Source organism: Lissotriton vulgaris, chromosome 5 (genome assembly GCF_964263255.1).
Source record: "Lissotriton vulgaris chromosome 5, aLisVul1.2, whole genome shotgun sequence".
NCBI classification, from domain to species: Eukaryota; Metazoa; Chordata; class Amphibia; order Caudata; family Salamandridae; genus Lissotriton; species Lissotriton vulgaris.
Genome location: NC_141693.1, coordinates 181,621,615 through 181,634,602, shown reverse-complemented (window position 1 = coordinate 181,634,602; position 12,988 = coordinate 181,621,615). Strand labels below are relative to the sequence as shown.

The following is a 12,988-nucleotide window of genomic DNA, read 5'->3' as shown; positions in this document are numbered from 1 at the left end:
CAACTTTTTAGAGCCCTCCATAAAATGTGCTCCACTGTGACCAATGTGAGCGATTTTTATCGCCCAGTCTGAAGCGCAAGCGCACTTTTAAACACGATTTATATGGGCTAACCAGCTTCATCGTGAGTATAGAGGCGTTTTCACAGAATCTGTTGCCGGCTGTGTTTATAAGAATACATGTAACTATAAAGTCACGTGCATGCGTGTCTAGTGATAGTTGTTTTTTTCATATTTTTTTCTGCTGTGCTCATGCTTCCTCGTCTGTCCTTCCCCCGGGGTAGCAATTCACCTTGCAGTGTTTTAGGGGTGGGGTGGCTCGTGACAGGCAGCTTCAGTCCGAAAGCAGGTCGGATGTATGCACTGGATGGATGCAGAGATGCTGCCGCTCTGGGGGCAGGGCAACATGGCTATGATGAAAACCATGGACCGCCTCGCCATTGGCTGGGCCCCTGCTGACGTCCAAGAACCCTTCTCTCGCCATCCCTCCCTCCCCCTGCTCCATCACACACCTCCACCCTGCACTCCACCCCTTCCCTGCCGCAGAAGGCGCATCGCAGGCTGCGGCGAAGAGACGAGCGGGGATTGTACGCGCCACAGACAGACCGGAGAACGGGAAGAAGGGGGGAAGAAGAGAGAGAAGCGGAGAACGGGAAGGACCCGCGGGCAAGAAAAAGGAAGCAGGGACCCCAAACCAGGAGGACAGCATGGCCCCCACCGGACTGAAAGCAGTGGTTGGCGAAAGTAAGAGAGGCTTCGATAAGGGAGGGTGGTGGTGGGGGGAGTGTTGGGGGAGAGGGGGGGTCTGTGGGCTCCTCCTCCCTAGGGCTGGGTGCTGGAACTCGGGGATGGCTGAAGGGGAGATGTGTGAGTGCGCGTGGGTATGTGCGTGATGGTTGGATACAGGGTTTCCCTCGATTTGTGGGTATCCACCGTCGTGAGCGGGGGCGGGTGTTCCCCATTCTGCTGCGCCTGTGCTTCTAGGCGCCGACACACTGATCTGGTCTTTGCACGGGCTGGCAATGTGTGCCATGCAATGACCATAGGAGTGACTGATCATAAGATGAGTCCAAGTGACCGACGCAACCCTGGGATGGTGCTGAGTGACCGCCAGTGACGGGCATGGGAAGGATGCCCGAGGACTGATCATTGTGGTTCACAGTGTTTAGTGTGGCAGTGTCAGATGATGGCGCAGACAGACTCACCAGTGCACGGGCCTATTCACTAGGGGCTGCTGCAGGTTGACTTGCGGTGGTGCACACGGATTGGCCACTCTAAGGCACAAACACTCACGTTAGTGTGCAGATTGACCGGGGGTAGGCGGTGGACACTGACTGACCCCTGACAGGCACAGACAGACTATTTCTTTTAATGCACTGATTGCTCGGGTGGTGGTGCACACGGACTGACAGGTGTCAGGTACAGACAGGGTCAATTAATGTACAGATTGTGTGTGTGGGGGGGGGATGGGGGGGGGGTGATGCACATACACTGACCAACGTAAGGTACAGACTGACTAACTCTTGGAATGCACAGATTTCTCAAGGGGTGGTGACCACAGACTGACTGACCAGGATCGGGTACAGACTGACTCTTTTAATATATAGATTGCCCAGGGCTGGGTGGCATACAGAAAGGCCAGTGTATATGCCTAACCGAATGAAAGGCGGCACAAGCTGACCTATATACCCATCAGGGGTAACAAACGCTATATATATATATATATAAATATATATATATATATATATATATATATATATATATATATATATATATATATATATATATATATATATATATATATATATATATATATATACAAACCCTTTTTCCTCTTCTATCCTTCTGCTATCCTTCCGAATCCAAATAACTGACTAAGATATCTACCACATGAAATGTACTTGCATGTTTCACTATACTAATTCAACATTAATCCTCTATGGGCCCAGAAATAGCTACTTGCCAAAAAAGCGCTTTGACGACTCGTCAGGGTGGTAAGCGCTATACAAATGCAATTACAATAGAATTACAATACAATATATAAAAGAAACGTGTCTATGGCATACAGGTCGACAGTAGGTTGCCAGTGCTCGTGTGTGATACTGATATATATATATATATATATATATATATATATATATATATATATATATATATATATATATATATATATATATATATATATGTGTGTGTGTGTGTGTGTGTGTGTGTGTGTGTGTGTTTAGATAGATACACACACATCCACACACACAGAAAGGACGTGACCGAGCATGGCGGTTCTAGGGCCTGGTACAGGGCGATGAGCAGGCTTCCTGGGGGTCGGTGAAGACATGGGGGGAATACAGCATGGGAAAATGGTGGCCAGTCATGACACAACCCAACCAATGAGTGGCTGATTCGTGCAGGTCGCACGGATGCAGCCACCTGGTGCACCGCAGAGGTAGACCCGAACCCCGGGGCAGGGAGCGCGCCCCCTACTTTGTGTGAGGGGGTAATACATCTGGTCACACATGGATGCTTGTCGATTGCTGAAGGAACATGCAATTCGGTTGTCTGTGATTGGTTCGTTTTATTTCGGATGGTTCCAATGGAGCAATCGAATAGGTGCCCTGACGGATACTGGAGGGACCAATGTGTCCATGAGCGCCTCCTTCTCCTGTCCCCTCCCCTCGACTTCGGTGAAAAGGCCCGGATCTGCGGGGGGGGTGGGGTGACAGTTATTTATGGATCTGCAATGTCAGAAAGGGAAAAAAATCCATGCAGCGGCTCTCCTCGCTATCAAAGAGACCCCCGCCCGCCCTCCCTCCCACCACACCATATTGTCTGAAAATGGAGGCATGAGGCCCGAGCGTGGCTTACGACCGGAGAGGTGCACCCCTCTCGGGGAGACAAACGCAGCTGCCTTTGTCGGACACAATTGGGACAGGTGGACCCGCCCTCGTCGTCTGCCACCCTATTGTCTGCTAAATGGAGGCGCTGGGATCGCAGGTTGTGCGGCTCGCGGTACCGGAGACCCGTCTACTCCTTCTAGCAAACCGCCGTGTGTCTGTAACATCTGACTGTGGAGGCGTTAAAGGGGCACTGAACGGGGACGCCCGGCCCCGCCCCTTCCCCTACGCCGTCAACCGGGTGCAGAACTGCTGCATCGCGAGCAAATGGTGTGTGTATAAGCAAAGTCAGATGCAGATAATTCTATTTTTTTGGGGAAAAACTTATAATCTGGTTGTACCAGAATATTAGGTGTCTTAACTGAGACACATTTACTGTCTACCCCCCCCCCCTTCATGTGTGCATGGTTGAGACCGTAAGAGATGTCATGTTTTACATCCCGAAAGATTTCGTGTGTGCGCGTGCGTGTATACAAGCGGCATGTATCAACAACCCGCCCCTTTAGACATATCTCGTATACCGAAGGCGGGCGATAGGTTTTTGGGAACAGGTTATGACTTGTAATGATAGTTACAGGGGCAGCTGCTGCGCGGAGAGGGTCATTGAATTCTGCTGCTCTGTCATGTTACATGTATGCATATATAGGGTGCATGCATCCTGTACACAACGATATGGCCATGTTGGAATCTCCCTCCCTACTTCTATCTGTCCTGCGCGGTGCTTAACACGTGATCTCCGTGGTCCCACAGTCACTTCCCGTTTCTGCCTAGATTGACAGCGCCTAGAACCTGGCTCGGTGTCGCTCCTAGGCGCCACAAAAAGAATAGGACGTTTGCACTGCTTCCTCCCAGCACGTGATTACACATTTCATGCACAATTCCTTCTTTACGCTTTTATCTTAGAAGATGAAATGTACATGAGTTTTCTTAAATACAATTTCCATGTTCTTAAACACGCGGGATGCCTCCTCTGTGTGTGTGCTGTGCTGCATCAAAGCGCTCTGAAGCTGCAGGAAGGCAGCATGTGACGCTATAGGAACCAATTAAGTCTCTCGAATAAGTCATCGTGGACTGGACGCGTGTAGCCCTCCTCCGGGGGATTGCCCTTCGAAGCAGAAGGGTCAATCGCATTGCAGATGACCACCGACACTCCCTAGAGGTCGTCACAACCCCCCCATTTTAAAAGCAGGTTGGCCGCCTCTGCCCTCGGCGTGGCCGGGGGATGGGGGCTGACAGAGTGGGCCATCTGCTGCTCCATTAGCCCTGTACTCCAGAATCTGCCCTCCCCCACCCTTCCTCCGCTTGCGTATGCAGAGCTGCATACGTAGGGCTCCCTGCACAGATGTAGGCCCCTGTATTCACGGTGGTGCCAGACAGCGCACTCTACCTGGCATACCTGTAGGGAGCGCAGGAGTTGTCACCCCAGCCCGGTGAGCCTGCCATGTGAAGGACTCTACCCCAGCCCTTCCAGCCGGCAGCCTGTCACAGAATCTCCAGCGTTCCCTAGGTGGACGAGTGATAGATACTTCCTCGGGCTCTCCCTGTCCTGCAGAGGCAGTTGCCTATTACACAATTTTCAGATTACCATGGGCGATTTTGCCCTAACCGTATCAAACCATCAGCCATTCACAGGTAGTGGCTGACTCAATATCTCCAGAGCTCCGTGACTTGGACGTGTGAATGGCTCGGCCCCAGCCCTAGAAGCCATTCTGCAGGGAACTGTTGCGTAATGTCCAGATTTCCAGCCGGACCCAGAAATGGCTGCGCCTCAATCGCACCCCTTTCAGGGGTTGCAAGCTGTCTCGAAACCTGCACACTCCCTCGAACGCTGCCTGTGACTGACTTCGTCCCAGAGCTACCAGCCTTGCAGCGCCAAGAAGCCCTCGGGCGTATGTGCGCTTAATAAATAATAAATAACATAACATAACATTATCCAGAACCTGGCATGTCGTCACAGTGCATTATTTTCTCGTAGTTTCATAAAACATAACAATTATTGCATCGAATACTCAGAATCCAGGATGATGACAGGTACAGACAGATCCGATTAACGGAAGGTGTTGTGCGACTGTGCTCGCGCCCAGCAAGCGTCAGTTTTAGAGGCACGAGCCTGGCTCTGTGACGCACTCTCAGGCGTTCTTTGCAAACCCCCGTCCCCCCACCCCGTCTCTGCTACGTGTACCCTCGCTCAGGCCCAAGTGGAATAATGTCTTTAATCGGACCAGCTCCTTCCACGGGATTATGTGGGCGTGGAGAGCATTATCCGCCCTGAAACCAGGGCTTCAAATGGCACCGCTGACCTACATCCACCGCTCCAGAAAGCCTGGATCGGAAAAAAGTGATGTATTCATCTGCTCTTCTGTGCTTCTTTCATGGCTAGCGAGATACAGCATGCAGGTGTTTTTGCTTTTCACGAGATGAGTGTGCAAGCTGCAGTTCACGGGTTCGAATCCCAGCAGGCTGACTCAGCCTTTCACCAGTCTTTTTATGTGGATGACGTGTATTCGTGATGCCTAGAAAAATACCAACTCAATGTGGTGGCGGTGGGGGTGTGGGTGGGGGTTGGGGTGGCGGTGGGGGTTGGGGATTGGGGTGGGGTGGGGGGCTGGGACAGCAAGTACGCAACGGGTTATATCTCGGTATACCCACGAAACAACTATGCAGGCTCCAGATGATCCAAAATGGAGCCGAAAGACTCCTCCTGGGGATTCCCAAATTTCAGACTGTGAGAAAGCACCTTCAGAGTCTACATTGGCTATCAATTAAAAGTCGTACCAAGTTCAAAACCCTGTGCATCACATATAAGGCACTACACGGGACTGGTCCTCAGTTCTTGAAGCGGTCATTCTATTGGTACTCTCCAAACAGATCATAAGGGGCAAAATTGATACTTTCTCAGAGATTTTTTGAATCAAACTGGGGCGGTAGAAGTTTTGTGGTGGGAGCTATGAAGCTCTGGAACGCCCTCCTTCTTACCATCAAAAATCTTCCCTCCTTGGCATTGTTCAGGAAAGCCATTAAGACCCGGTTGTTTGTTGAATAATGCTCCTGCTTACTTCTTGGCTGCTAGCGCCAAGACACCGGTTGGTATTCGTGCACTGTATAAATTTATAATATTAACAATATGCTATTCTTATAATTAAACAGCATTGCATAAACCAATAAGTCTTGATGATGGGAGAGCTATTGGCTTTGTCAATGTTCTTAAGCCATGTAGCTCAAGAGCACACCATTTAAGCAGAGACGCCGTGATTTACCCTCATTTTCTGGATGTGCCCCCTTATTTTGTTTATTTTCTGTTTGGTACAAAGCCCATTAAGGCACCTGTGAAGACACAAGTCTCAGTCCACATTTCTCTGGGGGTTTATATGTATTGCCCCACTCCGAGCCTGCGCCTCATGTGGAAAGATGGCTGGGGCCTTTGATCTAAAGACTACTGCAGATGCAGGAACACTGAAGCAGTATTTTTTGAGTCTGACACATCTGTCAGAGGGCCTCGATGTTGAATGATGGTTGAAATAAAATGTTTTTTTGCTGAAATACAGCGCCTATGTCCTAGAGTTGTCTTTCTAATGGGAGCAAGAAGCATTAACCTGATTCAGTCAGGCTGCCTGAAACACTATGAGTATATTTACAACAAGGGGTGGTGAGGGACAGAGTCTCTGAATTAAGCAGAAAGCTCTCACCCAGTCAAGAGATCAGGGCTAGATCCAACACCGTTTTTTAGCTCACTGCACCATCCCAGTTTCAGAACCTGGCTGTATGCAAATTAGTCTGTTCCTGTCCCAGTGCATGATGGGAACAGGGCAAACCAAACTACAAAAGCCAATTCTTACACTGGGAAGGAAACAAGCTCCCGGGGACCGGTTTCTGGCATTACAGCCGTCTTCGGCCCGGTTTGCTTGAATCCTGATGGTGCAATGAGCAAGGGTCTCACATCTGAGAATACCCTTCCACGCTTAGGGTGGACAAAAATATTTACAACAAGGGGTGGTGAGGGACAGAGTCTCTGAATTAAGCAGAAAGCTCTCACCCAGTCAAGAGGTCAGGGCTAGATCCAACACCGTTTTTTAGCTCACTGCACCATCCCAGTTTCAGAACCTGGCTGTATGCAAATTAGTCTGTTCCTGTCCCAGTGCATGATGGGAACAGGGCAAACCAAACGACAAAAGCCAATTCTTACACTGGGAAGGAAACAAGCTCCCGGGGACCGGTTTCTGGCATTACAGCCGTCTTCGGCCCGGTTTGCTTGAATCCTGATGGTGCAATGAGCAAGGGTCTCACATCTGAGAATACCCTTCCACGCTTAGGGTGGACAAAAATATTTACAACAAGGGGTGGTGAGGGACAGCGTCTCTGAATTAAGCAGAAAGCTCTCACCCAGTCAAGAGATCAGGGCTAGATCCAACACCGTTTTTTAGCTCACTGCACCATCCCAGTTTCAGAACCTGGCTGTATGCAAATTAGTCTGTTCCTGTCCCAGTGCATGATGGGAACAGGGCAAACCAAACTACAAAAGCCAATTCTTACACTGGGAAGGAAACAAGCTCCCGGGGACCGGTTTCTGGCATTACAGCCGTCTTCGGCCCGGTTTGCTTGAATCCTGATGGTGCAATGAGCAAGGGTCTCACATCTGAGAATACCCTTCCACGCTTAGGGTGGACAAAAATATTTACAACAAGGGGTGGTGAGGGACAGAGTCTCTGAATTAAGCAGAAAGCTCTCACCCAGTCAAGAGGTCAGGGCTAGATCCAACACCGTTTTTTAGCTCACTGCACCATCCCAGTTTCAGAACCTGGCTGTATGCAAATTAGTCTGTTCCTGTCCCAGTGCATGATGGGAACAGGGCAAACCAAACGACAAAAGCCAATTCTTACACTGGGAAGGAAACAAGCTCCCGGGGACCGGTTTCTGGCATTACAGCCGTCTTCGGCCCGGTTTGCTTGAATCCTGATGGTGCAATGAGCAAGGGTCTCACATCTGAGAATACCCTTCCACGCTTAGGGTGGACAAAAATATTTACAACAAGGGGTGGTGAGGGACAGCGTCTCTGAATTAAGCAGAAAGCTCTCACCCAGTCAAGAGATCAGGGCTAGATCCAACACCGTTTTTTAGCTCACTGCACCATCCCAGTTTCAGAACCTGGCTGTATGCAAATTAGTCTGTTCCTGTCCCAGTGCATGATGGGAACAGGGCAAACCAAACTACAAAAGCCAATTCTTACACTGGGAAGGAAACAAGCTCCCGGGGACCGGTTTCTGGCATTACAGCCGTCTTCGGCCCGGTTTGCTTGAATCCTGATGGTGCAATGAGCAAGGGTCTCACATCTGAGAATACCCTTCCACGCTTAGGGTGGACAAAAATATTTACAACAAGGGGTGGTGAGGGACAGAGTCTCTGATTTAAGCAGAAAGCTCTCACCCAGTCAAGAGATCAGGGCTAGATCCAACACCGTTTTTTAGCTCACTGCACCATCCCAGTTTCAGAACCTGGCTGTATGCAAATTAGTCTGTTCCTGTCCCAGTGCATGATGGGAACAGGGCAAACCAAACTACAAAAGCCAATTCTTACACTGGGAAGGAAACAAGCTCCCGGGGACCGGTTTCTGGCATTACAGCCGTCTTCGGCCCGGTTTGCTTGAATCCTGATGGTGCAATGAGCAAGGGTCTCACATCTGAGAATACCCTTCCACGCTTAGGGTGGACAAAAATATTTACAACAAGGGGTGGTGAGGGACAGAGTCTCTGAATTAAGCAGAAAGCTCTCACCCAGTCAAGAGATCAGGGCTAGATCCAACACCGTTTTTTAGCTCACTGCACCATCCCAGTTTCAGAACCTGGCTGTATGCAAATTAGTCTGTTCCTGTCCCAGTGCATGATGGGAACAGGGCAAACCAAACTACAAAAGCCAATTCTTACACTGGGAAGGAAACAAGCTCCCGGGGACCGGTTTCTGGCATTACAGCCGTATTCGGCCCGGTTTGCTTGAATCCTGATGGTGCAATGAGCAAGGGTCTCACATCTGAGAATACCCTTCCACGCTTAGGGTGGACAAAAATATTTACAACAAGGGGTGGTGAGGGACAGAGTCTCTGAATTAAGCAGAAAGCTCTCACCCAGTCAAGAGATCAGGGCTAGATCCAACACCGTTTTTTAGCTCACTGCACCATCCCAGTTTCAGAACCTGGCTGTATGCAAATTAGTCTGTTCCTGTCCCAGTGCATGATGGGAACAGGGCAAACCAAACTACAAAAGCCAATTCTTACACTGGGAAGGAAACAAGCTCCCGGGGACCGGTTTCTGGCATTACAGCCGTCTTCGGCCCGGTTTGCTTGAATCCTGATGGTGCAATGAGCAAGGGTCTCACATCTGAGAATACCCTTCCACGCTTAGGGTGGACAAAAATATTTACAACAAGGGGTGGTGAGGGACAGAGTCTCTGAATTAAGCAGAAAGTTCTCACCCAGTCAAGAGATCAGGGCTAGATCCAACACCGTTTTTTAGCTCACTGCACCATCCCAGTTTCAGAACCTGGCTGTATGCAAATTAGTCTGTTCCTGTCCCAGTGCATGATGGGAACAGGGCAAACCAAACTACAAAAGCCAATTCTTACACTGGGAAGGAAACAAGCTCCCGGGGACCGGTTTCTGGCATTACAGCCGTCTTCGGCCCGGTTTGCTTGAATCCTGATGGTGCAATGAGCAAGGGTCTCACATCTGAGAATACCCTTCCACGCTTAGGGTGGACAAAAATATTTACAACAAGGGGTGGTGAGGGACAGAGTCTCTGAATTAAGCAGAAAGCTCTCACCCAGTCAAGAGATCAGGGCTAGATCCAACACCGTTTTTTAGCTCACTGCACCATCCCAGTTTCAGAACCTGGCTGTATGCAAATTAGTCTGTTCCTGTCCCAGTGCATGATGGGAACAGGGCAAACCAAACTACAGAAGCCAATTCTTACACTGGGAAGGAAACAAGCTCCCGGGGACCGGTTTCTGGCATTACAGCCGTCTTCGGCCCGGTTTGCTTGAATCCTGATGGTGCAATGAGCAAGGGTCTCACATCTGAGAATACCCTTCCACGCTTAGGGTGGACAAAAATATTTACAACAAGGGGTGGTGAGGGACAGAGTCTCTGAATTAAGCAGAAAGCTCTCACCCAGTCAAGAGATCAGGGCTAGATCCAACACCGTTTTTTAGCTCACTGCACCATCCCAGTTTCAGAACCTGGCTGTATGCAAATTAGTCTGTTCCTGTCCCAGTGCATGATGGGAACAGGGCAAACCAAACGACAAAAGCCAATTCTTACACTGGGAAGGAAACAAGCTCCCGGGGACCGGTTTCTGGCATTACAGCCGTCTTCGGACCGGTTTGCTTGAATCCTGATGGTGCAATGAGCAAGGGTCTCACATCTGAGAATACCCTTCCACGCTTTGGGTGGACAAAAATATTTACAACAAGGGGTGGTGAGGGACAGAGTCTCTGAATTAAGCAGAAAGCTCTCACCCAGTCAAGAGATCAGGGCTAGATCCAACACCGTGAAACAGTATTCAAGCAAGCCGGGCCGAAGAAGGCTGAAATGCCAGAAACCGGTCCCCGGTAGCTTGCCTCCTTTCTGGTGAAGAATTGGCTTGGTAGTTTAGTCTGCCCTGTTCCGATGATGCACTGGGCCAGGGACAGACTGATTTGCATATAGCCAGGTTCTGAGCTGGGATGGGGCAGTGAGATAAATAACGGTGATGGATCAAGCCCTGATCTTTGGACTGGGTAAGAGTGGTCTGCTTAACTCAGACACTCTGTTCATCACCACCCCCTTTTCTAAATCGTTTTTGGCCACTATAGGTGTGGCAGGGTATACTCAGACATGAGTCCCTTTCTCACTGCTCCATCAGGATTCAAGCAAGCCGGGCCGAAGAAGGCTGAAATGCCAGAAACCGGTCCCCGGTCGCTTGTCTCCTTTCTGGTGAAGAATTGGCTTGGTAGTTTAGTCTGCCCTGTTCCCATGATGCACTGGGCCAGGGACAGACTGATTTGCATATAGCCAGGTTCTGAGCTGGGATGGGGCAGTGAGATAAATAACGGTGATGGATCAAGCCCTGATCTTTGGACTGGGTAAGAGTGGTCTGCTTAACTCAGACACTCTGTTCATCACCACCCTCTTTTCTAAATCGTTTTTGGCCACTATAGGTGTGGCAGGGTATACTCAGACATGAGTCCCTTTCTCACTGCTCCATCAGGATTCAAGCAAGCCGGGCCGAAGAAGGCTGAAATGCCAGAAACCGGTCCCCGGTAGCTTGTCTCCTTTCTGGTGAAGAATTGGCTTGGTAGTTTAGTCTGCCCTGTTCCCATGATGCACTGGGCCAGGGACAGACTGATTTGCATATAGCCAGGTTCTGAGCTGGGATGGGGCAGTGAGATAAATAACGGTGATGGATCAAGCCCTGATCTTTGGACTGGGTAAGAGTGGTCTGCTTAACTCAGACACTCTGTTCATCACCACCCCCTTTTCTAAATCGTGAAACACTATGAGAACATTTCCTGTGGCGAGAATAGTTTGCGAGCAAAATGTGTCCACAAAATAGATAATACTTAACAGGTTGCAGCAGATTATGTCTCTGTGGTGCACTCGTGTGGATGTGAAGACAAACACTTAGACCAAACTATGCATTGTATCACAAGTGCATATATACATTTCCCATAAAGGCCTTAGAACGCTTTGACACATCTTACCAAGTGTTTAAATGGAAACAAGATACGTTTTCCTCTTGTTGCTGCCTTTACTGCGGCATCATTTTGTCCCATTTTGAATTGTTTGTAGTCCAGAAAATGTTGTTTTGGGATTGCCTAACCTGTGCAGCGATACACACCAGAAGGTGATTCTATCCCAGGCTTGCAAACCCAGTACATTAAGATGCACACTGGCATGAAAAGTGAAGTTGCGAGATATGTATAAAAGAAGGCTTGTATGTGAGGTACAAAACGAGACGCATACTGCGTGTGCGAGATGCTTGCAGTGTGCCAGATGCTAAGATGCATGTGGGTGAGATATAGGTACACACGCAAGAATCATGATGTGGAGCAGAAAATGCACACAAACAATGAACCTAGGACCATATGTACAATGAAGTGCCAGAGAGAGGCGTTAGCCTTTCTTGCTTAATGCCTCTCTCCACCACTTCAGAAATGCAAGGCTGCACCATATTTACAAGAATGTGGTGCAGCCTTGCGTTTCCCCTGCGATGGTGCTAAGTTTAGCAACTTCGTGCCAACGCAGGTGCAAGGGTGTCTACGTGAAGGGGAGGATTGTTTATATGCAGGAAAGTGTCCCTTCCTGCACATAAACAATCCTAAAATGCCATTCTGTCACTTTCATGTGTGCTGATTCATGCATGCAGCACACATGAAAGTAACAAAATGACATTTTTTTAAAGGTTTGTTTATGTACTTCCTGTACATAAACAAACCATGGCATTTTGCTTTTTTCCATGTGTGCTGCACATGGCAGCACACATGGAAAAAGCTAAAACGAGGAGCTATAATGCATTTCTCTCATTTCACCAACTTAAGACCGGGTTTTCCCTGGTCTTGATTTTGACGCTGCCTCCAAAGTATGCCACACTTGTACATAGGGGGCAGCGTTAAAATGAATGGGTGTTGCAGTGGTACGTCCACTGCAACACCCACTGTCCACTCCTTTCACGCTAACCATAGCGTGAACGGGGGCTCATGTACAAGGCAGCGGTAGGCCATGTTAAGTGGCTTAACGCTGCCTTGTACATAAGGCGCAGCCACTATCGCCACCACAACGTGGGTAAAAGTGACTTTGTGGTGGCGATAGGGGCTTGTACATAAGCCCCATAGTGTGATATACAGTACTAGATGCGTGTGGGTGAATTTCAGAAGTGTGGTGTTTGAAATGAACACTGACATGAGAGGCCGAGTCAGATAATGCATGTAAGTGAAGTGTGTGAGAAAACCTTACAAATTGGTACTCCGCACGAGGTCACAAAGCAAAGGAGTAGAGCATGAGATGCTCATAAGCATGGCAAAGTACGTGGGAGACTTACAAACACACAAAGCATTTTATATGTAATGTTTGTTAGAGT

At 49.1% G+C, this 12,988-nt stretch overlaps 1 protein-coding gene across 2 annotated transcripts in view; it reads left to right on the top strand.

Annotated features, from left to right (window-relative positions):
- The first annotated feature begins 545 nt into the window (after positions 1-545).
- Positions 546-12,988, top strand: part of STXBP1 (syntaxin binding protein 1) — a 273,418-nt gene continuing 260,975 nt past the window's right edge. The window contains exon 1 of one of the 2 annotated variants that reach the window (XM_086921113.1): positions 546-741. In XM_086921113.1, coding sequence (XP_086777239.1) covers positions 705-741 — 37 coding nt within the window. In that variant the 5' untranslated portion in view covers positions 546-704. The remainder of the gene's footprint in view (positions 742-12,988) is intronic. The other variant, XM_086921114.1, reaches the window with a different exon arrangement.